We start from the raw sequence: 25,009 nt of genomic DNA on the forward strand, positions 1-25,009 counted from the left end.
CCGTTGCCGTTGCGACGTTCGCATTTCAACAGTCCCGGCTACCCGCTCGAAGTCCCTCCCCGCCTTTTCTTCGTCCGCTCCAGGCACTCAAGTACCTCCACCAGAAGAGAGGACTCTCACACTTCCACGCCTTCCCGTCTGCTCTCGCTGGGCTCCCGCAAACAAACACACTGCTGAACGAAGTATGGGGTGCAGAGGAAGCAAGAGTGCCGAAGGGAGGAGCCCCAATATGATGGCCGCGCCTGGGGATGACGTGACACGCTCCTTCGCGGCCGTAGCAGGCCCCATCCCTGCTGCGACTGAGGCCGCTTCTGTCTCTACGAACGGGCGCCCTGTAGCTGCCGTCGCTGCCGCCGTCACCATTCCTCCCGCGCCGGCGCCGAATGAGGCGAATGTGATCCAGAGGACGTATGTACTTGCCACGTCAGACTCAGACACCGTGTTTGGTGCCTTGCGAGGGAACTGCGCGGCTGCGGAGACAGGAGTTTCTGCGGTTGCTACCGCTCCCGCAGAGGAGGTGTCGGATGGCAGTACGCAGGGGACGGGCAAGCCGTATGAGTCGCTTACTAGCACTGACCCCGCCCAGCAGCGTCTGCTCACTGCTGTGCCCCTCCATCAGGAAAGTCAGATCCACCGCATCGTTGACAAAGACTCGCCGTACGCCGGCCCGGGCCCCGCCGCGGAGTTCCCGATCGATCACATCTATCGCTGCTTTGATCAGCAAAACGGCCTTTTGTTCCGTTTGGTGAATGACAAGCGTCACCTGTGGGCCTTCTACAACGACACGACGGATTACGTGATGCGGGTGACCGTCACCTTCGGTCCCGAGAGCTCTATCTCGGCACTCGGTAAAACGCGCCTGACGGTGCTCAATGAGGACACAGGCGAGTGCCGCCTGGTGCTAGATGTAGCACCAGGGGAGACCCAAAGGTTCATGCGTGGCGAGTACAACGGCTTCATCACGTGCTACGACGCAAGCCCAATAGAGTGCTCCACCGACGCGGACGCTGAGGCGAAGCTGCCCCGGTCGTAGCGGGAGGGACTGACAGGAGGATCACCAAGGGCTTGCGAGCAGTGCAACTGGACAGCACAAGAGCTGAGGCGTCCGGCAAGCCCTAACATCCGATGAATGCCGCTTCTTCGTGCACCTGGCGGGCAGAAACCACCCGAGAAAGTGGAGGGGGACGGGATAGGAGGCTAAGACTGCTGCTGCTGCTGCTCTGAAGAAGTCCGTAGCTCCGACAACGCTACCTTTCGTTGCGGTGCGCGCCGAGAGAATGATGTCGCGAAAGGAGAGCAAAACTGGCCTTGTCGAGCAGGCTTCCACGGCCGATCGCAACGCGAAAAAGGCGGCGAGGAATGCTCGACAGTAGGACCTGTGACGCGCGTGCGATGCAGAGGCATAGTACATGGTGCGCGCACATGCTTGGCCGATTTCTCTTTGCGCCGAACGTGCCCGCCCCCTGATCTGCTTTGGCTTCTCTCGCCTTCTACCTCTCCTCTTTCTTGTCAATAATGCTCGTGCAAGAGGGGGGCGAATGTCCTGAGGCACTGGGTCCTCGACCTGGATGCGCGCACGCGCACGTGGTTCTGAGACTCATGTAATCTTCCGGTGAGTGAATGTGTTCATATGCGCGTTTTTTTTTGTATGTGTGTGTGATGGCGCCGTCCCTTCTTCTCGGCATGTCTTTTTTTCCCCTTCACGGCGCCCTTCATTCTCGTGTATGGTACGCCCGTCTGTGCCGCTCTCTCTTCTTCACCTTGACGAGGTCTGCCTGCCTCCTCTGTGCCCCCAACCTCACTATTTTTTTCTCCCCGTTCGAGTTCCCGTCTACGCTTTGTTTGAAGCTGGCGTCCTCGCTGCATGCCCCATTTCCCCTCCCCCCTTGCTGTTGGGGGAGAGGGGCGCACATGAATGGGCAAGCTGCTTTTTTTTTGTTGCGCGCACGATCTCTGTGTTTCTCACGCCCGTAGACAGCGTTCTTGCCCTCTTCCTTCGTATTGGCGTGCCTTATGTTTCCCTCTGCGCCACTCTTTGGTGTATGTGCGCCATGTGCGTCTGCGCGCACTCCTCTGGCTTTGCACGCCGGCGCTTTTCCCCTCCCCTCCTCCCATTGGCGGTAGTGCTCTCGAGTGTCCTTTTCATGCGAGCCCACTGGCACTTTAGCCTTCTGTGTGCTGTAATGCGTGTATGTGCGGGTGTGTTCCTCTCTCTCTCTGTGTGCCTTGGAGAGGACGCCCTCCTCCCAACCTGCATCAGTCCACCTCTCTTTTTCTTGTGCTTCCTTCGTGGAAGCGGTCGTGGAAATTCGGAAAGGGTGCACTGACTTCGTGTCGCGTTGGTTCGAAGGGCGCCACCGGAAAAGGCGGGTGCGATGAAGAGGGCAGCGTGTGTGTGTGTGTGGCCTCACCCATCTATGCGTCTCGGTCTCGGAGTGCAAGAGACATCTGAGACACACACACACACAGAGACACGGTAGGACCAAATAACGTATTCAGCGGACGACGATGCAACCGCTCTCTTGAAAGCAGCCTTTCGTGGAATCGGAAGCAGATCGGCACTTAATGTGTGCGTGAGCCTTGCATGCCAAGAGCATAGATGGGCCACACGAACGAATAGCGCGCGCCTGTACTGGCCAGCTTCTTTTTCGGGACACATGCATGCGTATGCGTAGGTGTGCGTACGGCCGCGCTCTTGAACTTTGCAGTGCTCGCCTACGGATACCCAACGCCTCACGTGTGTCCTCGACCTCTCTGGTGTCTTATACTTCCTCCGAGGTTGTTTCTGCGAATGCACGCATTTCATGTACCCCCCCACTCCTTATTTGTGTGTGTGCGTCCTTGAGCTCCCCGCTTCTCCGTGCCGCTCCCATCATGGGCGCGCTACGGCTAGCGCGCTTGGATGAGGAGGGCAGTGGTGGTGGGGCGATCCGTTCGGCATCGTTTGCTGGTCAGGAGAGGGGAGTCGTGCGTTGTGGGAGGAGGCGGGGGAGCACCTCCTTTCCGCAGCCACACAACAAAAGCAGAAACGTGGCAGCAATCGTACGTAATGACAGACTGGCACACTCGGCTGGTAGGGCGAGTTCCGCGAGGGATTCGCAGGAGAAAGCACGTCGGGCGCCAACTGCTGCTGCTTTTTCCCTCCCCTCCCCCCTCTAAAGTCTACAGCGACACTGCCTCTCATCGTGGACGCCCCTCCCTCAGCCGCTGCACACCATGTGTCACTGCGAGGCCATCTGCCGTGACGGGTTTCTGAGGAGCCCTGTTGATGCGTGTGCCACCTATGCTGACGTTGATGTGCGTGTGGCCGGCCTCCTGGTCTTCCCCGAGATACACACACCTACGCGCGCGTGCTCGATGCCGCCTCAGCACCCCTATCCTTTGCCCGTTCCTTGTCCCGCCTTCCCCCTTTTTCCCCCATTACACCACTGTACAACGACCGCATCACAACGGCACACAAGTAGGGTCGCTTCTAATGGGGTGCTTGCCTTTCCTGTACACATTCCACCTTTCCACCGCTCTGCTCCATCCCCTCATTCTCCCATCGCCCCATCCCTTCCCTCGCCCAACCGCACTCGTGCAGCGGCTCAGTTCATCCCAACGGAGGCAAACCGCGAGCAGGTCCAAAAAGTGAAGGAAGCGCACGCGACGCATATACACGAGTGCCCCTCCTCTACGGGCCTCCGCAAACGGCGACCTTCCTCTGGGAGAGCGTTCTCTCTCTCTCTTTCTCTGGGTGCGCCACAGGGACCTTCATCGCCTTTCCCAGCGCCCTTACCGTTTCGCTCCTCCCCTGTCTCGTCGCTCTCTTTGCCCGCAAGGAAAGCAAACCGCCCTCACCCGTGTCTGCTGCGCTTTTGGTGCTGCTGCTCAGCTCTGCCGAATGTAAAAGAAAAGCAAAAAAAGATATATCAGACTTTTTCCCCCTTTTCCTTTCCGAAGGCTTCTTCCCACCGATCATCATCACCATCACCATCCTCATCGCCTCCGCCAGGGTGATCGGCTCCCAAGGCGCGGTGTGAACCTGAAGCGTCTCTATGTGTGTGTGCATGTGAGCTCATTGGCTGTCTTTCTTCTCCCGTGTCCTGCCTTGTGTCTCTTCATCGACGCTTATGAGGTGGCGCGCTTCTTTTCCGCTTCTCCCTCTTCCGCTCTCTGCATGACTCTGTTTTCTCTTTTTGCTCTGTTCTGTTTTGACGCGCGTGCGTGTGTGTGAGTGTGCGGTGGATGTCATCTTCTTCTCCTCTCGATTAAACGCGACCGCTGCTTTTGTTCCTGGGCTCGTGTTAAGGTCCACTTGCACAGTCTCTTTTTTTCCTTTGGGAGACGTGCTGCTCTTCTCTCGGTCACTTCTGTTTTTCTTTTTTCCTCCCCTTCGCTCTCTCTCTTTTCTTCTCGCCGTGCACGTGTGGGTGTGCGCACCGATTTTTCCCCCTTTGCATTCGCCTCTTTCCTTTCTCCGTCTTCCTCCTCCGTTTGTGCGTGACTGTCGTCGTCCTTGGAATCAGCGCCGCCACTCCCCTGCCCCCCGCCCCCCTTCCAGCCCCTCGCTGCCCCCCTACTCCCCCCTTCTCAAGGAAGATACCTTTTTGCCCCTTTTTGCCGTTCCTTGTCTATTGTTTCTCACCCCATTCCCATCCCTTTTTCCTCTAAGGCTCTCTCTCTCAGCTCGGGTGTTGCCTGTGCTGCTGCCTCCCGACCACTTGCTATTTTGCTGTCCATGTGCATTGCCCTTCTGGCCTGTACCGCTCTTGTCTTCTTCAAGCACTCGCGGCTGCGCACGCCACGCCACTGCGATGGGTGCTGGGTCCAGTACGGGAGGCACTGGCGACACCGGCGCGCAACTGCCGCCGTGCCCGCTTTTCTACAACTTCATGCCGAACACACAACTGATTCCTGCGTCGACGCTGCCGAAGCGTGACCCAAGCGGGTCTTTGCGTCGTCCGAAAGGGGGGTGCGCGGCGCGCGTTATTCCGCTTCGAAGTTTGCCGATTGTGTCGGGAGAGTTGAAGAAGCACGCGAAAAAAATTGCTGCCGATGCCAAGAACAAGAAACGCGACGGCGACAGCGCGGCGGGCGGGGCAGAGGCGAACGCTGTGGCCGCCGCGACGGCTCTGCTCAACAGTCCCAGCCTTCTCCCGTCTCTCAGCTCCTGTTTCCTCATCAACATCGCGGTAGATGAGCGAGGCCGACTCGCCCCGCTGCCGACAGAAGGTGGGCATGCAACCGTTACTGTTGCTGCCGACCAAGGTGACGCTGCTAGCGGTTCAAGGAGCCCTTCCTGGAGTCTGCTGACGTCTCCGCAATCGAGCTTTGTGAAGAAGGGGTTCAGCTTTTCTTGCCCTAACACCCCTTCCCGCACACCACTGCTTCCAGGAGTGGGCGGAGGCCTTGGCGGCTCTTTCGCGAATGGCGCTAGGAGGCTGCTGCAAGACGCTGACAAAAGAGAGGCGACTAATGAGCTTGGCTCGCCACCCGTAACGGCTTCAGCGTCCTCGATTACCGCGGGGAGTCGCCCAGCCGGGGAGACGCAACTGATGCGTCACAACCTCACCAAGGCTGGCGCCGACGCCGGCACGCGGTCTGCGCTGTCAGGGGCTCCCGAAAGGCCCCCCACTAGCTTCGCTGTTCCACTGCCGTCTAGAGCTGGCCTAGCGAAGGCTGTGATCGGCACCACTTGGGATGGTGAGCACGATATGTTGTCGGCCACCGCCTCGGTGTGCTCGGTGCTCGTGAAGGACAGTCGCTTCCGCAAGCCCGAGGACGGCCCTGGCAGGGCGAACTCCTCAGTGGCGCCGGCCTATCCGAGCAACGGTGCTAATGGTGGTGATAATGCTTGCCCGCCCCGCATGCGTCGGCAGCTGTCCCGCATCACACTCTTTCACGTGCCACAACGGACGCGATGGTTCCTGTTCAATGATAGCAACAACCACGAGGCGCACGTGTCGGTGCTGCTATGCTACCACGCGCAGGAGCAGCTCTCAGGTCCGAAGGCGTCTTTGGCTGGGGAGAAAGCACCGGCGGATCTGCCTGGCAGGACCCCAACGACATGGGCCCCGACCCCTGGGGACTTGAGGATTATGTGCCGCGCTACGCCTCTTTTGCACACCTCCGTCACCCGCAGGCGGCAGAAGGTGCCGCTGGAGAGTGCGTGTAGCAGCAACCGCACCTACGTGGAAGTGCGCCCGGTGTCTGCGGAGGCTTTCATCGATGCGATTCCTCCGCCCAAGACGGCTGTCCAGGAGGGGCAGCTTGCCGGGCTCGAGAAGCAAGTCGCCAGTGCGGCGGCTGTCGAGGTTTTCGTGGTGCTTGCGCCTGGGGCGACGGTGTACTTGGCTGAGGGCGAGGTGCTCGGCTACAGGATCGACACGCACCTCATCCCCTTCGACCAATCCAGTAGCATGGCGGTGCTGGGCAGCACGCTCACACTCGAGCTGGCGCGCAGCCTCAAGAAGAAGGGCGGAGCTTCGAAAAAGGGGTACCACCACACGCTCATATTCTTGGCGGAAGCAGCAGCGCCGCCAGTCAGCACCGGGCCGGCGTGTACGTTGGACTCCGCCGCCGCTGCCCTCACATCTAGTGCCGTGCCAACGCTGCCTTCAGTCACCGCTGGCAGAGCACTTAAAGGCGATGATTCCATCTTACCTAGTTCGACAAAAACGCTGAACAACGTGCCGCTCAGCTCGAGGGGTCCTGCCGCCTCTGTAGCGCCACCGAAGGCTCTGGCTAATACCGCTGGCAGGGCCGATCACGCCTCTGTGGCCGCATCCGTGACACTTGCTGTGTCACTCCAGCAGCGCCTGTCATCCTCGGCGCCCAGGTGCGAGACGATCGGCGAGGGAGCAGCTGCTGGTGATTTCGATAAGGTCGACGCGCGGCGCCATCTCTCATCTCAGCGCAGCGCCGGAACAGCAGAAGGGAGCCGCCGTGGCGAAAACTACGGCACTGAGGCTACTGTAAACTTTTGTAGATGTGGAGCGCTGAAGACGGCGCCATGCACAACCGCTGCTGCACTGCCGACTGAGGACTATCCGTACCGCTACGACTTCGCGAATGACGCAGCAACGCGGGAATCCGCTGTCGCTCCGCTTGTGTGGTCTGCTGAATATGCCACCCCCGCGCGTGCAGACGAGATGGAGAAGACTGCTGGGGCTGCGCAGCTGCCGGTTCTGGTCCCCAAGAGGTTAGTAGACGACTCGGGCAAAGACCGCTCTATACCCCGCGGCGACGTTCCTTCGGCGCTTGACCATTCGTATAGCACCAGCGCTAGCCACCTTGACATTTCCTTCTAGAGAAAGAGAGGGCGAGCGCTCACAGACGTGGTGCGCATGCGCCTTTTTCATGTGTATCCGCCCAGGCAGAAGTGCGAAGAGCGGAAACGGCACCTCATGCAGGCGCAGGCGTACGGGTGTGTACGTGCCTGCGTGTGTGTGTGGTAGGTGTACTAGCCTATCCCTGTAGCCCCCCTTTCCGCTCTTCTCCTTTATCTGTGGGAGCGCTTCTCGTTGCCGCCTTGTGTGCGTGCGTGAGCGCGAGGACGTCTATTTTTTTTTTCGTTTGCTCAATGCGCTTCAGTTGATGTTTTGACAGATCTTCGAGAGGAGGATGGCTGCGTGCCGTTCACCTCCCGTCTTACTGTGGTGGTTGCGCCTCCCCCTCTTGGTTATTATTATTATTGTCCATCCTTCGATCTTCTTTCTCTGCTGGCGTGTACTGCCCCGTGTGCGTCGCTCATCGCGTTATTCGGTGCTTTGTTCATCTTCACAACTCCTCTCTCTCTCGCACATAGTGCGCACCCCTCCCTGCCACCTTCTCTTTCTTTTTTGCACCGCCTTTTTTCCCTTTATGCCTCATGTTTCTCCCTCTCTGGCGATTCTGCGTGTGCGCTGTGTACGAAATTCGGCTGTCCTCGATGTCGCTTTTTGGTGCCCACTCTCTTTGCTGCTGTTTTCGTTCACGCTCCAGTGCACCCTTGTGTGCATCCAAAAAATCATTGGTGCGCTATGGTACGTATTCTTTGGGCGTCGCTCTCTCTCTCTCCCTGCCTTCCTCACGTTTCTTCACACCTTTCATGTACAACTCCTTCGCTCTCTCTTTTTCACAGCTGCACTCTTGTTTTTGCCGTCGTTGCTGTTGCCATGCCAGCTCTCCCAGACGAAGCGGGCTACTTCAGCATGTGGCATTGCGCTGTGGTACCCCCTCCCCACGACAACTCGTTCGCATCGGCAGACAGGGATGGGCTGTCGCCGTGCCCAAGAGGCGCACCGTCGCGACCGCGCTCCCACCAGCTCACTGCGAATACTCTCGGCGATTGAGCCCAAACAGCCACATATGGGCTCTTCGATGGTAGGCGCCTGTCTGTGCGCGGGCCCCCTTCCGCCTGGCACACACACACACGCCTGTTAACGGCGAATGGGTGCCTGCAATGGCGGAAGGCCCCTGCCGCTGCAGACGTGGAGCAGCGCCCGACCTGCCGCGGCATGCGCTGAGGTGGCGGAGGAGGGCCGGGAGCACCCCAGACGGCAACGGCGTCCCGAAACCGCCCCCTGTACGTTCCTGCGCGAGCGCTGCCGAGCGCGGCCGGCATGGCGTATCGTGCCCGAGCAGTGCGCTCAGAGGTGCGCTGGGCACGCGTGAGTGGCGAGAAAGGCGCGCGGCGACTCAGACCCGTCGGGCCCAAAGTGCACGAGCGCGCGAGTGATGCGGCGTCTGCCACGTCGGACCGGATGGGGCTGATGAGGCGCGGGCGCGGCGAGCGGTATGAGGCGACCGCCGAGTCCGCCCGACCCTCACGTGAAGTGTCTCCGCGATGCCGAATGCCGACGGTCCGGGGCGACTCGGGCCGAGGGCCGGCAGACCGGCGGGGCGCGGGGTCTCCGAGGGCCCTGACCTGCGGCTGCCCGACATCGACCATGAGCTCATCCGGCATGCACCCAGGCCACCCGCCCTGCTACCGGGACCACAGGCGCCACTGCCCGTGCGCTCGAGCAGGGCCCTGGGCGCGGCCCGCCTGAGTGACGGCGTGTAGCCGACGCAGGTCCGTCTAGCAGCGATCGCGCAGCACACATCTGAAGACGGGACAGGGACAGGAAGCGCGTGCTGGGCGCACGGCCCCCGTGCACCACGACAGGCGGATCGTCTCTCTTTTTTTGTACACATTGGGCGTCTGCGGAAGGAGCGGCTTCTGACATAATCTCTCGTTCTTTCTCTCGCGTTGCGGGCCCTCCTCCACCTCGGCCACCTTCACTTGAGCCTTTGTCGCCCCATCTACCTCCTCCTGCGCCGTGCTTGGGTTAACCTCTACCACAGCTTTCCTAGACACTCTGACGACTTCATCGGTGTTCTTGTCGAAACCTCTCCTCTCCCTCCTCCCCGCAAACGCACCCGCATTGAGTCGCCGCCCTCATCGTTCACTTTTGCCTCTGGAGGCTTTTCTCCTAAACAAACCAACAGAACAGCGTCGGCGTGTCTTGCAGCACACACACACACACGTACATACACACACACACACACACAGGGAGACAGAGAGGGACGCCATCCCGTCTTGGTGAGCTTAGCAAGTCGACTAAACAGCAGAAAAGCAAACTAACGTAGGCACATACCTGCGCGTCGCAGGGGAATCCCTCTGGTTGCTCTCTGCCTGACCCCCACCGACCGGCCAAAAAAACAACAACAGTGGAGAAGCGAAAATGGGCTGCGGTCTCAGTGCTCCAAAGTCCACTGAAGAGGCCTCCAATAGAGAGGCGAATGCGCTTGCCCTGAAGACGAACACGCGCTTCGCCACCATCGATGCGCAGGTGCTTGGCCCTTACAAGGAGGATGCGGCGGCAACGCTGGCCTTCGTGTACGGCAAAGCTGCAAATATTTTCCTGTTGACCACTCCGCCCTTTCACAAGCCTCAACAGCACCTTCACCAGGTGGGTGAGGACAACGCCACTGAGGAAGGCGAGAAGAAGGCGCCGGCGGAGGAGGAGGAGGTTCGTTGGACTATTTTTAACGACAGTAAGAGCAACGCCATGGTGGAGGCGACTTTCTTTCGCGCCGAGGGGCTGCGTGCGGCGCGTGCGTACGGGGCGGCCGAAGACGCAGTTAGCCCAGTGAAGCTCGAGTTCTCCAACGGCGGCCGAGTGAAGGCGGAGGTGGCTGTGCCGGCAGGTGCCACCGTGGCCTTCGTGGAGGGGCCCATCAGGGGCTATATGTGGAAGTGCATGGTGCTTGACTCGAAGACAAACAGGTTCGAGCCTGCGACGTCGGCTGAATGAGTCGGAGCCCCGCCCTTCGTCCCGGCTCATGAATTCATTAAGCCCGTGCTCCTCACAACTCACGCTGTCAGTCGCGCCCGCGCACGACTGCGGAGAGCGCAGTCGCCGTGCGTCGCACCTCTCACTGGCGGTCATAGATGCGGCGAGCGACGTTCGGTTACGCTTATCTTTCGCGTTGCCGGCCTTCCCGAGAGCTGGCGAAAATACGCGACCTCTGACCTCTATTCGCCTACGCGCTCATGTGTACCGTTGTCGGCCGCCCTGTTGGTTTCAGTGGAGCGTGCGACACACTACACAACGCTTCGCTGTCGCACAAATCCCTGTGAAGGTAAGCCAAACCATCCCGTATTCCTGCCAAGGCTGAGGCGCTTCTGGTGCTGACGCTCGGACAATCAACCACGGCCAAGGAAGCACAGAGCGCTGCATCGGTGCGACTCGCGCAGCGGATGGTCGGCAGTGCTTCAGGCAGGGACCGTACGGAGCTGACTGAGTCGGTGCAATGCTGTAACGCGCGTAGACACGCGGTTTCGCTCCAAGTGAGATGGGTCTGTGACGAAGCCCGGCGCGAGAAGGGAAGTTCAGTGGACTTGCGCTGCCCTTCCACTTCACAATGGGCTCGTCGAGCGAAAGAGGTCTCTTCTGCTCGCACAGGCGAGGGAGCACGGAGAAGACGGAAGGGGCGCTCATTCGCCCTTCTCTCTCTCTCTCGTCCTCGTCCTACGCTGCGGCATCGTTGGCTGCTCGGTGCCGCACTTCCCCATCGTTTTTAATCAAGCTGGTGCACACCGGTGTAAGGGCACGCTGTGCATGGAGTTGGCAGCTTTGGTGCGTCCCCCGCTGCTTTCTGTTCGCCCTGGTGTATGTGCCCCCTTTTTCACCCTTGTGGCGGCCCGCTTCTTCACGTATCTGTGTCACCTCGTTTTCTACGCTGTATATGCCGAGTGACCCTGTGTACTTTGGTATTCTTTGCGGTGCCGTGGGCGGCTCTCTGTGCGCCTCTGCCTCTCTCTCTCTCTCTTTTCAATTCTCATTTCGGTGATTGGTGTGTACTGGGGGAAGGAGGGAGGTGGGGTGGGGTGGATAATGCCAGCGCTTGCACGTCTCTCTTGCCCTCTCTTCTCTTTCCCTCTGCCGCTTCTTTCTATTCTTGGTATATTCTCTCCATGGCTTGGCGAGATGGCTGCCAGACGCTAGTGATCTAGATATGTGCGCGGTTGATGTGAGTGTGTGTGGGAGGAGGAGGGGTGCGGTGGCCTCGTCTTCGCGTCTTTCCCCCTGTTCATGCGGCCCCGGTTTTCTCTTGCGAAGCACCACAAAGTCGCGACCACCACCACCACCACCACTTGGCCGTCCTCATCGCTGTGTGGTAGCGATGACTGCTTTATGCAATACCAACCTTTGGTCTTTCAGCTGCTCTCCGGTGCTCTCGCTCGCCTCTCTTGCATGCATGCCCTCTCCTCCCCCCTCCTCCTCCTCCTCTGGCGGAGGGATGGGAGGCGTATCCCACGGCACCATCGATTGTCCAGACGCTTTGGGCACCCACCCACCCACCCGCACACACACAAACCAAGTCTGTGTGCGTGCGCGGGGGCCTATCGGGTCTCTTTTTCTCTCTATGTGCATACGTGTCTGGCTATCGAGGAGGCGGTGGTGGAGGAAAAGGGGGAGGGCGAACAGTCTCTCTCCCTCTCTCAATGGGCCCTTTCTTCCATGTTGCGGCGTCTCTGTCGCCATGGGCCTCTTCTTCCCTCTCCGCCGTGTGCCTCTCACCTTCTCTTCTTTTGCTGCCACGTTCCGCTTGGCACCCGTCGACACCACCTTGCCCCTCCCCCCAGTTTTCTTCGTTCTGCGATGTCATGTAGCGAAGAAGCGCCTTTATGTACATGCGCACGCGAGCATGGTGCCATGAGCGACTCTCCCGTAGAGATCGATCATCTTCCGACGGCGTAGCCTCGATGAGGCGTGCTTGTGCTTTTAAGTCTCGGTCCTTAGCCCCCCTCCTCTCCTCTATTGGACCGAGCAAAAGTTGCAGGCTCCTCCTCGCAGCCGCAGCTGTTTGCAGTCTGCTGCTACAGAGGCGGGCGTGTGTGGCCGTCTTCAATGACTGCACCTCCCGCTAGGACCTTGGAGCCTAGAACGCTTGTGAAACCTATAAGACAAGCAGCCTACGGATGTACCTGCCCCCTCCTCCCCTCCCCTCCCTCTGTTCATGCATGCATCTATTCCCCCTGCTCTCTCTCTGCGGCTACTGCTGCCTCTCTCTCGCTCTTTCCTCGCGTCTCTTGCCGCCCTCCTCGCTGCTGCTCGCTCCGTAGTCTACCGCACTCTTTCCGTCCCTCCCTCCTCGTCGTGTTGCACCCTCACACTTTTCGTTGAGACTTGCGTCACCGAACGGGATTCCCACCCTCTCCCCCTCTCCTTATTATTATTTTTTCTAAGCAGACAAAATCATTGAAGACACACCGACACACAAGAACAAGACGAACCGCTCACGTTCATCCACACGCACACACACACACGACAGTCAGCCATGGGCAACAAGTCGTCGCACATTCAGTCCGAGTACCGTTACGGCGGTCCCGCCAACTTCCCCCACGATGAGAAGGTGCCGCTCTTCGAGGAGCGCAACGGCCTTCTCTTCCGCCTTGTGAACAACAAGGAACGCTGCTGGGCCTTCTACAGCGACACGAAGAAGTACGAGTTCCACGTGACCGTGACTTTCGGCTCCGAGTCGCGCAACCTCCAGGCGCTTGGCAACACGTACCTCTGCGAGAGCCCGGATGGGGGCTGGATGGCCAAGACAATTGTGTACCCGTGCATGACGGAGTCCTTCATCCAGGGTGATGTGGTCGGCTTCAACTTGATGGTGAACGCCGTGCTGCTAACGACGGAGTACAAAGAGCGCGCCAAGGAGGAAAAGAAGGCAGCCAAGAAGGCTGCGAAGGAGGCCGCAAACGGCGACGAACTCGGCAGCAGCGCGCATTAGACGAGAAACGCACGCGAAGCGCCAAACACAGTTAAACATCAAGATTTGAAGAGTGAAGCCCAAAGGTGCGGTGAGTGGAGACAAAGAGCGGGGCGAGATGCCACATGGCGAGCGGGACGGAGAAGAGAGGGCGAGAAAAAGAGAAGCGGGCACACTCGCTCCGCACACAGCGGGGCTCGATGAAAGAGCTTCCTGAGGAGAAGGAAATACACATACACGCATGGGCACATCTCTGCCCCCCCTCTCCCCCCCCAAAAAGACGCCGGTACACGCACATGCCTGTAGACCATGCGCGTGCTTGTGTGCACTCGAGCGTCTCTGTGTGCGTCATCTATCGTTGCACTTACGCGTTCGAAGCACCTCTTTTTTCTCTCGCCAAACCCCGCCGAGCGCCGTCATTCGACCTCGGCCGCTTCCCCATGTACGCTGCGCATACGCACCGTCCTTCTTCCCCTCCCCTCCACCTCCTCCTTCGGCGCAGTAGGCGCCCGGATCTCCCTTTTCTTTCCATCTAATCATCATGCCACAAGGCCACGACAAGCTAAGAGCCCCCCTACTCCCCCCTTTCTCTTTTTACATATGTGTTAGTGATTAATCCTTCTGTTTCTGTGTTGTGCCTTGCTGCTCGTAAGCGTGTGCATGCGCGCATGAGGGGGGCTCACACCCCTTCCCTCCTCCCCCCTCGCGCCACCGCCGGTTGTTCGTTTGCTGCTTTGGCCCCCCGACTTGTCATCGCCTCCTCCTCTCTCTCTTTCTCCCATGCCAAGCGTTGTTGTATGTTTCTCTTCTTTTGACACCTTTACGTGAGCGCCACCACCACGCAGGGGAAGTGGGTGGAAAACGGCCTCAAACACCCGCGCCCTCCTTCCTCCTTGGCCTCCGCACCACTGCACAGCGCCACACCACGGCGGTAGCTCCGTCGCCATCCCTACCCCCCACCTCCCTACCCCTGACAGCCCTCTCTCCTCCTCCCTTCCCCACGCCTTGCCCACCCAGAGCCGACGGCACGGCCCTTTTAGTGCTCCGATGGTGAAGCTGCGCCGTCTTTCTCCTGCCCATCTCCCCTCTTCCCCACTCTGTTAGTTTCCTCTTCGCTTGCTTGGAATTCGAAAGCACACACACACACACACACACACTCACACTTACAAACGCATACGAGGTGGGGCGTGACCGCTGATCAACGGAGGAGTCGCTAATACACACACGGGCACACATACGTATGCGTGCATGCGTGTCCGTGCGGATGCCAGCACATACTCCGGACAGCGCCGCTTTCCCGTTCCGCCGCTTGCCCCCTCCCCTTCTCGGTGCTGCGCTCTGCGTTTGTCGCTTCCTCGCTTTCTCTCCCCTCCACTTTTTTTTGTTTGTTGTCACGGGCGTCCGTGCGAAGCTGCGTGGTTGCATCGGTGAGTGCGTAGCGGTGAGTGTTGTGGTTCCGCCAGAGGCAGACAGTGCCACTCCTCCTTTCCTCTTTTCAGATTAGTGTAAGGCACTCCGCAGCAGTCTCTTCTTCGATCCTCCCCCGATTTCAATGCTGAGCAAGTAAGAAGGAAAACGGCCAGACAGGAAAAACAGCACGACGGCAGCATGAGCCAACTGAAGGACACATTCGCACAGGCGTGCTGAGGGACATATCATCAGTATTGCTCGCTCTTCCCATGTCTGGAGGCTCGAAGCTGTGATCCCATTCTGTTTCTTTTTCCTCTTTCCGCCCATTCCCGCTTTGCGTTCGTTTCCGCTTTGGCCGTGTGCGTGTGTGTCTGTGTGAGTGAGTAAGTGTGTATGTGTGTGTGTGTGCGTGCACAACTGTGCCTGTTGGTGACTGCTTGCTCGGCTCGTCCTCTCTCCCGCCCTTTAGGCCGCTAAACGCGTGTTTCCTCGTCATTTTCTCTGCCTGTCTTCAGCGGCTGTCTTTCCGTTCTCTGTCTCTTACGATATGCCCTCCATCCCCCTCCTCTCTCTCGCGCGTGTGTGTGGGGTGCGCACACGTCTGCAAGTGCGCTCCCGTCTGTTTTGGTTTTTGTGGACTGCGCCTCTCTCTTTCTCTCTATATATTTCCTTTTCTCTTTGTGTTTTCACCCTTTCCGATGGCAGCGAGGGAGGCGGGTGTCGGCGTGTAAAAGAGGAAAAACGGGACGCTTATTTACGCGCGGATGCCGCTGGTGCATACACGCACCCATGCAGGCTCTTATGCGCACCAAGTCGAAACACGCACGTGCTTCACCAGCTTCCCTGGGCGACCTTGACGTCTTTGCTTCCCCCCTCTCCCCTTGTCAGTGCCCTTCGCAGCTCACGCGCGGCCGGGAGGTGAGGTGATCATGGGCCGTCCGCAGAGGAGGGGGGAGCAACGATGAAGGTGAGGAATGGGGGTAGATGTCCAGGAGAGGGTGTGCACACATGCGGAGTGGTGAACCGTAAGTAACGCCGATGCGCACGCGGGCTTGCCTGGCGTGGGTACCCCAAGTAGTGGTGCAAAGAAAGGGCCGAACGTGTGTGTGTGTGCCCTCTATCGTGAGCTGTATGCCCTTTCCTCCTTCCGTCCACCCTCACGTCCCCCAGCAGTAATTCAGCACTATCGGTGAACTCTTTGCTCATGGGAACGTCCCCTCCCCCCAAAAAAGGGACATGCGAAGGTGCACTCGTTCTCGCTAAGCAGAAACCAACGGGAGGAAACACACTCCGCCCTGCACTTGCCTCAGGAGAGGGATAGGGTGACTGAGTTGCGTATGCATGTGTGTGCGCAGCTCTGCTCCTGCGCGTTTCCCTCCCCTCCCCCCTCCCCTGCTCCATAGAGAGCGCGCGTGCATGTCAAGGGTGGCTAGGGGTGGGCGCCAGGGCCCTACCCGAGGGCGTCGCATTGTCTCTCGCTCTCTCTCTTTAGACGGACACTTGCGCGAACGCCATCGAGTGCGCGCGGGCGAGGAGGGGAGGACGAAAGAAGAGGTACCCTTTGCGGATCTCTCTCTTCGTATCTTCACCTGTGTCAGTGCTGGCGGAAATCCTCCGGAGACCCCCTTGTTGTTGCTCATGCTTCTCCAACGCTTGACCGCACGTGCACGCCCACAAAGAGCCTTCTTCGCCCCTCTCCTCCTCCTCCTCCTCCCCCCTAAACACCATTGCATTCATTCACACAAGCACGTACGTACACGTCTACACATTAGACTGCTGATCCAGCGACGCTAACAAGAGCACGCGTGTTCACGCTATCGTCCCCCCTCTCTCTCCCTGTCCCCTTTCCCCACTACTGGTCGTCACGATCAGTGCCACACGGTACGTTCCTTCACGGTTATCTGCGGCGCAACACAGTGCGCGCCATCTGTGGGCTCTTGTACCCGCATTCTGCACACACAGAGACACGCATACGCCGACGCTGACAGGCATACAGACATGGAAAAGGCCAAGGAGATACAGGCGAGGCTGGATAACCTCCAGCAGGAGATGCATGCCAAGGTGGAGGCGTGCGATCTTAAGCACAGTAAGGAGAAGAACAGCATTTTCGCGGCCCGCCGCGCGACCATAGCGGCGCTGATAGCAGAGAAGGAGTTGCCTGCAAACTTCTGGGCACTGGCGCTCATTGCCCTGCTGCGGATGAAGGACATGGAGTCGGCAACGACGCCCCACTTTCTCGGCCCGTATGACGAGCTGCTTCTCAAGACGTACCTGGAGGACATCGAGGTGGTGTACACGGAGAAAGGCCACCGCATCACACTGCGCTTCAAGCCGAACCCGTTTTTCGAGGAGTCAGAGCTCTGGGCCGAGTCGGTTGAGAGGCTGAGCGACGAGACGGACGAGGAGGACGAAGCGCCGCCGGGGGAGGAGAGTTGGGAATTCTCTGGTGTGACATGGAAGGACGGGCACGGACCTCAGCTGGACGGGGAGGAGGAGGAGGCCGAGGGCGAGAACGGTGCCCCAGGCAGCAAGCGCCCGCACCCGAGCAGCGACGGTATGACTGCCTCCGCATCGTCCTCGACACAGGGCCCGAGCGTGCTGGAGGTGTTCAGCGAGATGCCACCCCACCCGGAGGACGATGCAGAAATGGATGAGGAGGACGACGACGCCATAGCGGACGCCATCGAAGAGTGGGAGTCGGAGATGGACGACCGCAAGCTGCTGTTGCGGATGATAGAGCTGTTTGTTCACTATAACCCCGTTTCCGCCCTGCGCGACGGTGGCGCTGCCTTGGCTGGCGCGGGCAACGGTGAAGCGGCGGCAGCGAAGAAGGCGAAGGTGGAGTGAGGTGCGTGGATGTGGGGGGGAGGGGCATTGCTCGCACGCCCCCCTCTCTGCGCGTGTGCGGTTGGTGACGCGTGCCCTCAGCGCTTGTGTCTTCCTCCCCTCACTCTATGGACTTCTCCTTATGCCACTTCCACGAGGTGTGCGTGTGTGTGTGTGTGCTTCTTTTTTTTTGTTCGGGTGTTCTAAGTGGCTCGCGGACCCGTGCCGGCAAGCCTGTAGATGGGCTGCACCTTACCCCAGCGTGCAATCAGCACCGGTGCGTATGCGCGCTTTTGTCTCCGTGTGCCTCTGTCGTCCTCGCCTTCCCGCGCCTCCTCCCCAGCTAAGACTTCCCACCCCCCTCACACATATATATATGACCGCTTCCCGCCCCGTCGTGTACGCAGCGGTTGGCGAGCAGAGGAGTGCTGGACACGCGCCAACGCTGTTTGAAGAGATGAAACGCCACCGGAGCGGAGATACATCAGAGGCTGCCGGGAGACTCTGCCACATTTGCGAGTCTTTTGGGATGGAAGTCACGACAGAGGCGCGCCTTGCTCATGGCCTCGCTCGCTGTTTCGTGAGCGCGCATGTCTCCCAGAGCCGTCGCGCTTCCTCCCCCACCCCTCAACACTCACACAGTCCTCTGCAGGCAATCTTGGCGTCTATCGCTACCCCATATTCGTGTCTTCAACCATCGGTGCCCTGTGCCGGGTGCTCTCCATCACAGGCGTCGTCTTTGTCCCTAAAAGAAGATTAAAAAACAAAGGAAACACGCGTACAGCGCGAGGGGCCCACTGGTGAAGAGAGACCCCCCCTGTGGGTTTCCCAACGCACGTCCAGCTACACCACGACGCACCCATCGCGTACCCCTCCCCCTCTTCCCCATTTCGGTTATGCTTCATCTCCTTCCATTGTACCTGTGCCTGTGCTGGCGTCGTGAGCGCCACAATCAGCAACGCACACGCGCACGCTTTCCTTTCCCATAAGCCTCTCCCCTGTGTTCTTTTTTTTTTCGCCCCCCTCCTCTCTCTCTCTCCACTAAGCTCCCTCCCTTCGCATCACCTCCGTCAGTATCCGCCGCCGCTCGTCCGCGTCTCAGCGTGCTTTTTTTTTCACGCTTCTGCTTTCCTCACGCCCTTCTAAGCTGAGAAGGGGGCGACGGTCTTGCCCAGGAAAGGGGGACTTCAGTATCACACACGCATACACACTTACATGGGGGCGCCCCGCAGCTGGGAATGCGTAAACAATAGGGCGCACCGCTCCTTCGACGTGCCTAAGGCATCCTGCGGCCAGGGCTAGCTGCAGCGACGTCTGCGCCATTGGTGTCGATAGGCTGAAGGGGCATCAAGCTCAGGGGTGGAGGGGGCCCTCCCCGGCATGCGCCTGCAGGCACCTCGGCATCACAGACATGAAAACTTGGCGCTTAGACACACTCGGGGCCCCACGGCGGTGGCTGCAAGTCGTCGGTGATGCGATGTCGGACGGCACCGGCCTCACAGCAACCACTGGAGACAGCTAAAAAGAAGACTTGCTTGCAGCACGGCTGCCCTCCGAGCACTCAACCAGCGCACAGTGGCGACGCTGCAGATAGCGTCGTGGATGGGGTGAACGGGGTATAGGAGGCGTGGGCTGGGCACCACCTGAGCTCGTAGCGGATGCTTAGCGTGAGCCTGTGGGCATGCGGGGCTGCTCACTCCACCCTTGGAGGGGTCTCGAAGAGTATTAATGTTGCAAACATACACGGACCCGCCTCTCGCCGTTATTTTCGTGGTAGCCGCAACACAGGAGGGCAACCGATGACGAGGCATCTGTACTCAGGAGCGCAACGGCCGGCGTCGGGGCCACACAGTACCCACCGCCTCCTCATCAGCGGCAGCGCTGCCGGCTCCGCCGCTAGCGGAGGCTCTGGAGCCTTGCGCCATCGGCGCCACTGATGCCACGCACCTCGGAAGCAGAAATTCCTCTAAGAGGATGGCAGGCCCACCTTTCCGGGGCAGGGGTGGTGAAGGGCGTGGAAAGAGTTGAGGGTCTGCGCCTCCGTGCCGTCGAGAAGCAGCAGCAGCAGACGCAAGCCTTGGAACGCGACACGGCACATTACCGCATGCACATCAATGTGACATTCACCGCCAGCTGCGAGTTCACCTCTCTCGTGAGCGCAGAGGTGGAGGGAAGGGAGAGAGGCAACTGCCTTGCCACCCTTGTAGTGAGTGCTCGGTAAGACAGGCGCCTGTAGAGGCAGGCATTGAAGTCTTCAAATGGAACGGGAACACGCTCCGCCATGGGCGACGGTAGCGGCGATCTTCCAGGCGTAGTGAGGGGCCCCCAAAAATGGGCGGGCCGTGCGTGCTCGTGTCGGGTTCTCTTCTACACCAGCTGCTGTCGCGCCCTCAGGTAAGCGCAAAAGTGCCGAGCCCCACAGTGCCGCGCGCCACCACCGGGAGGGGGAGAGAGGGACACCTGCCAGACACGAGCACCAGATGACTGCAGCAGCGTTTTTGTGTGTGTCTGGGGATGTGGTCCGTTTGCGGAGGTGCCAAGTTAGCGCTTCTGCCGCTGCTACGACGGCTGCAGTTGCCCTGTCGTGAATGCCGTGATAACGGGTCGATTCGGGCGCCGCTGCACGTGACCTGGTACCTTCCCCTCACCCTCCCCCGACCACACTACCTCATTGCCACCCTGCTGCTCCCGAGCGACAACTTTAGTGCGCATCCACGAGTGGGCGTATTTCTTTCCAGTGCCGCAACTCAAGTCTTCGTAAAGCCGTGCGCTTTCGCGGAGGCTCCGTCCGCCTGCGTACATCGTCTGAGTGCCGCCCCCCGCCTTCCTCCCATTTTGCTATTATCTCTGCCCGTATGCGTCTCGGTGCCCGAATGTGCTATAGAAAGCACACTCATAGACAGTTCAAATCTTTCACTGCGCGACCACGTGAAGGAATGTGCATCTGTGCGCGTTGCTCCCTCACGAGGGCGTAAAGTCTATGATCACAGTAGCCGCTCCTCTGCACTGTGCAGAGGAGAGCAGTGAGAAGGGGGGTAAGGAGGAGGAGAGGATGTGCTGTGGTATGGGATGCACTACGCGTGTGTGACCTCGTTTGCTGTTGTCAGTGTATCGACCCCTTTTCGTTGCATGCTTGCTGTGCGATCTCCTTTCCTTTCCTCCTGGCGCCTTCGCTTTCGCCTTCACACGCGTCCATATCCCCCTCTCACCCCCATTCTCTTCGCCGCTTCATGTCCTTGACGTGCATCTGCGGTGACTCGCTGTCTCTATGCTGAGGATGTTGAGAGTGCACGGCCGCTTTTTTTTTATCCTTGTTCCAACCGCTGCGCCAGCTCAAGGCCTCACTTCCCCTCTTCCCCTATTTTCTTCCCACTTCTTCCTCTTACTGTTGCTCTCCATTCAGCTTGCTGGTGTGCTGCCAACGACTGAAGCAACGTCGAGGGCAGCAAGAACGACGATGTGCACCTGACGCTATGCGCATGCGGAGCGCGCCAGATGCTTCCAGCAGGCTGTGAAACACGCACTACTTTATGCCCCCCTCCCCCCACTGCTCCTTCCCCCTGTCTTCCCCACACCTCCACCAGACATGGCTTGCAGATGCCATGACGAGTGGCCCCGTATTTCTGTAATCGTCTCCCCTGCTCTGTCTACTGCATTGACGCCGCTTTTGAGGCAGCTCAGTAGCGCAGGGGCTGCCCGCGCAGCTCTCTCTCTCTCTCTTTTTCTATGCCGACATGCTTTTCCATCTCCTCTCCCCCTTTTCCTCCTCTCTTTCACATACATACATACACACACCCACACACACATTCACACGCACTCAAATCGGGCTGCGTCGGACACTCGAATTCGCCCATCCCTCTCCTCTTTGACACGCCATCCTTACAAGTCTGTCTTCCTTTCGCTGCCTTTGCCCTCATTCGCTTTCTCTTCCCTCTCCTCGACACATATAGCTCTTGCATCCACCACCACTCATCCAACACCCACGCGTATATTCCTTCAAGATGGGCTGCGGCGCTTCTTCTGAGACCAGCAGCGTCACGTACGTGAACGGCAAGCCCACCTTTGCCGGCGACGAGGTTACGAAGGGCTTTGAGAAGGACAATGGGCTGCTCTTCCGCATTGTTAACAAGAAGAAGAAGCAGTGGGCCTACTACAACGACACAACGCAGTACGAAATGCACGTGATGGTTACCTTCAACGAGGACTGCGACATCAAGGCGCTTGGCAAGACGAAGCTGGAGCAGCAGGAGAACGGCGAGTGGTTAGCCTCCGTGGTGGTGTACCCGTGCGAGACGGAGATGTTCATTGAGGGCCGCGTTAACGGTTTCAAGTCGAAGATGGACGCCTTGCCGTTGTCGGAGGAGTATCGCCAGCGCCAGGCGGAGAAGGAGAAGTAGAGAGCGGGGGAAAAAAGGTGGTGCTGCAGCAGCAGAAGAAAAAGGACTACCGGCAAACAGGAGCGCGCCAGGGAGATACGTGGAAGGGAGAGGCGGGCAGAAGGGAAGCGCCACCACAGGTAGGCTGCAACGCTGTGGTCGAGCACAGGTACTCGTGAGGGGATGCCGAGAGGAGGGCCTCGGGGGAGTATTGAGGAGGACGGAAGCGATGCGCTGGGGTTAAGACGGCTTGCTGTCGCGACTTGAATTTTTCTTGCGGGTCCCTGTCGGGGGCCTTTCGCGCACCCATCTATCTGTCCCCTCCCCCCCACACATACACATATCTATCTTGAAATTGTCCCCCCACCGCTCTCCTATCTTCAACCCACCTTACCTCCTCATCATTCCTCATCCTTCCGCTCTTTTTATACCTGCCTGCCCACCCCACGCACACAGATTTGCTTATGCGTGCAACTGCCAGAGCTGGTATGAACGGCATACGTCTCTTTACGTTTGAGGGTAGGCGGGGGCGGTGTTGCCTCTCCCTCCCCCTCTTCTGCCCCCCCCCCCCCCCCCACACTTTTTTTTCAAGCTCTTGGCGCCTCTGTCTTCGCCCCTCCCTCTGAACGGCACCGCACTGTCACCCCTCCAAGTGAAAACAACAAAGAAAGAAGAGCGATGTTGCCTCCTCTCCCGTTTTTCCGCGCCATGTATTCTTCTCGCCGTCTCTCTCCCCTCCCCCCAAAAGGAAACTCTCCCCCCTCTCTGTGGCGGCTCTCACTCACTCACTCACATCCGCACCCGCAAAGGAAGAGACGGAAGGGCGAGAAGAGAAGGGCGAAGACGTCCTCCTCCCCCCTCCCCTCTCTCCTCCTTTCTATTTTTTCCCTCTCCTTTTTTTCATTTTCGCTTGGCGCCTCTTTTTCTTTCTCCTTTGCTCCCGCCATTGTCTTCATTGTGTGTGGCGCGCCGGCTTGTTTATGGACAGGCTTCGCCTCTCCTTTTCCTTCTCTCTTCTCCCTGTCCTTTGGCAGACGCCCGCATGGAGACACACCGGCACGTACTCACGTCACTTCTTCATAGCGGTCTCTCACCATTCACGTCATATGGCTGCATGATCACAACTGCCTTTGCTTGCCTGTTCTTTTTTTTCTTTCGTGTGTGGGCGTGTGCCTTCACATCCCAGCGTTGCGGGAGTGGAGACGCCCAGGGTTGCGTCTGTGCGGGTGTGGCTGCTCCATCGCGCGCGCGCCCTCTCCCGTGTGTCAGGCGAGTAGAGGGGGGAGGCGGTGCGATGACAGCGGTGGAGGCCGGAGCGAGCGAATATATGTGTGCGCACAGGAGCGGCCCCCCACCTCCTCTGCAGCTCCCTTATTTCCCTTCCCTTAAGGCCTTTTCATCGCCATGCACATCCTCGCCTGCAGACGCATACATACACACAAGCAGGACCGACAGGGGCGAAGATGTGTGCGTGCGTGTGCGTATGAAGGAGAGGGCCATGCTGGGGATCGGGACGGCAGCTACCACAGAGGTACGCGGTCGGTGAACGAAAATAGAAGGAGCAGCAACAGGAATCGGCTGCGGCTGCGGCGGGAAAGGTGATGAAGGAGAACTGCCGCGGGGCAGACGGAAGAGAGAGGAGCGACAGCATATCTAAGCCTGCATAGAAAGACGCACTTACGCGCGTTGAAGTGTGTGGAGACGCGTGCTGGGTATCCATATCATCGCGCGACAATGTGCTGCATGCATGCTAGCCAATGATAGATGCGGATGGCCGTGCTTCTGCTCCCCTTGCGCTCTTGCTTCTCTTTTCCTTCTCCCGACTTTCCCTCCCCCTGCAGATCTGCATTTTCTGCCAGCGTATGGGTGCGCTGTGCGTGCTCGCTCTCTTACCAATCCACGGGTGTGTGATTCTCTATCGATGCACGCCATCTCTTTCTCCCCCTTTCTTTCTCCCTTTTTAAGGCCACTCCACGGCGGCCTGCGCGCGCGTGTGTATGTCTGTGTGCGTGCGCGTATGTCTCTTTCTCTCTTTTCGTACGTGCGCAGGTGCGGTTGTGTGTGTGTGTATGTGTGTGTGTGTGCGGAGTGATTCTCTATTTTTTTTAAATTTCATTTTGGCATGCGCGCGTGTCTTCGGTTGGTTCTCTCCTATAGCCCCTCCACCATTTCCACTACAAGTAGAGTGATGTACACGATGTTTCTCCTCCTCCTTTCTTCTTCCCATTCCCCTCTCCCCTTTCCTCCTCTTCCTCCATTTCATTTTCTCTTCCCCTCCCGATCAACCCTCTCCCGTCTTCGTGTGTGCGTGCGCGGATGCTCGTTTTCATATTTGACTGTATCAGACGTGAGTCCTCTTCTTTCCCCCTTTTTTCTCTCTGTCTCCCTCTTCCTCATCTTTGCATTATTTTTTTTTCGTTTTTCTTTTTTTTTGTTTTCGGACTCGCCCTCTCGCGGTTATCGGGCTCTCCCCTCACCTCCTCCTCCTCTCTCTCTGTCTCTCTCTCTTTCTCTGCCCTCGCCTCCCACCACTGCCGCCACCATGCCGCTTTTACCCCCTTTTCTCTTTTTGCGTTATTCTCCGTCCTTGCAAGCGCATATGTGCGCGTGCCTGTGTGTGGGTGTGGGTGTGCCGACATGCTACGCCTCTGGTGCACTCCGTTTTCTTTCTTCGTGCGGGCAGCTCGCTTGCCCCCCTAACCCCCCTCGTCGACCTCTCAGGTCACTTGCATCGGTGCCATCCGGCCGCCTCTTTTTCATTGATCTGCTCCCTCCCTCTCATTTCCTCTATTCTCCTTCTGACACATAAGCAGAGGGAGAGAGGGAGGGAGGGAGGGAGGGAGAGGGAGCCGGCGAGCGAGCTTGCTTGAGCGCGTGACGGAGCGGAGAAAAACTGAGACACAACGGATCACTGGAAAGGAGGAGGGGAGTTGTGTGAGTGTGTGTGTGTGTGTGAGGGCGCCGAGGTAGGTGTACGCGAAGCACCACTTCTAGTCCCCCCGCTTTCCTTCCATGAGGGCAAGCCACACCTTGGCTGGGCGCAAGATACGCACACACACACACATAGCGCCAAACTATGCGTGGATGGGAAGCCAGCGACGAAACAAGAAAAAGGGTGGGTGGGGGGCAGACGAAGCAGCGCGTGACAGTATCAAGACAAAGCGCGAAAC

General features: G+C 58.9%; 6 protein-coding genes across 6 annotated transcripts; all 6 read left to right on the forward strand.

Moving 5' to 3' along the window:
• Nucleotides 1-229: 229 nt before the first annotated feature.
• On the forward strand, nucleotides 230-1,033 carry LSCM1_06465 (uncharacterized protein; the record flags this gene model as incomplete). The annotated part of the gene is made up of 1 exon (XM_067323892.1): nucleotides 230-1,033. One exon carries the CDS (start codon nucleotides 230-232, stop codon nucleotides 1,031-1,033), a length of 804 nt encoding a protein of 267 aa, XP_067179206.1.
• Nucleotides 1,034-4,796: 3,763 nt separating this feature from the next.
• Nucleotides 4,797-7,292, forward strand: LSCM1_06466 (uncharacterized protein; the record flags this gene model as incomplete). Its single annotated transcript, XM_067323893.1, has 1 exon — nucleotides 4,797-7,292. One exon carries the CDS (start codon nucleotides 4,797-4,799, stop codon nucleotides 7,290-7,292), a length of 2,496 nt encoding a protein of 831 aa, XP_067179207.1.
• Nucleotides 7,293-9,689: 2,397 nt separating this feature from the next.
• LSCM1_06467 (uncharacterized protein) lies at nucleotides 9,690-10,262 on the forward strand (the record flags this gene model as incomplete). The annotated part of the gene is made up of 1 exon (XM_067323894.1): nucleotides 9,690-10,262. The coding sequence occupies one exon, from the start codon at nucleotides 9,690-9,692 to the stop codon at nucleotides 10,260-10,262; it is 573 nt and encodes a 190-aa protein (XP_067179208.1).
• A 2,530-nt stretch (nucleotides 10,263-12,792) lies between these two features.
• On the forward strand, nucleotides 12,793-13,248 carry LSCM1_06468 (uncharacterized protein; the record flags this gene model as incomplete). The annotated part of the gene is made up of 1 exon (XM_067323895.1): nucleotides 12,793-13,248. One exon carries the CDS (start codon nucleotides 12,793-12,795, stop codon nucleotides 13,246-13,248), a length of 456 nt encoding a protein of 151 aa, XP_067179209.1.
• A 3,387-nt stretch (nucleotides 13,249-16,635) lies between these two features.
• Nucleotides 16,636-17,484, forward strand: LSCM1_06469 (uncharacterized protein; the record flags this gene model as incomplete). The annotated part of the gene is made up of 1 exon (XM_067323896.1): nucleotides 16,636-17,484. One exon carries the CDS (start codon nucleotides 16,636-16,638, stop codon nucleotides 17,482-17,484), a length of 849 nt encoding a protein of 282 aa, XP_067179210.1.
• Nucleotides 17,485-21,464: 3,980 nt separating this feature from the next.
• On the forward strand, nucleotides 21,465-21,860 carry LSCM1_06470 (uncharacterized protein; the record flags this gene model as incomplete). The annotated part of the gene is made up of 1 exon (XM_067323897.1): nucleotides 21,465-21,860. The coding sequence occupies one exon, from the start codon at nucleotides 21,465-21,467 to the stop codon at nucleotides 21,858-21,860; it is 396 nt and encodes a 131-aa protein (XP_067179211.1).
• Nucleotides 21,861-25,009: the final 3,149 nt, after the last annotated feature.

This window comes from Leishmania martiniquensis, chromosome 20 (genome assembly GCF_017916325.1).
Source record: "Leishmania martiniquensis isolate LSCM1 chromosome 20, whole genome shotgun sequence".
Taxonomy (NCBI): domain Eukaryota; phylum Euglenozoa; class Kinetoplastea; order Trypanosomatida; family Trypanosomatidae; genus Leishmania; species Leishmania martiniquensis.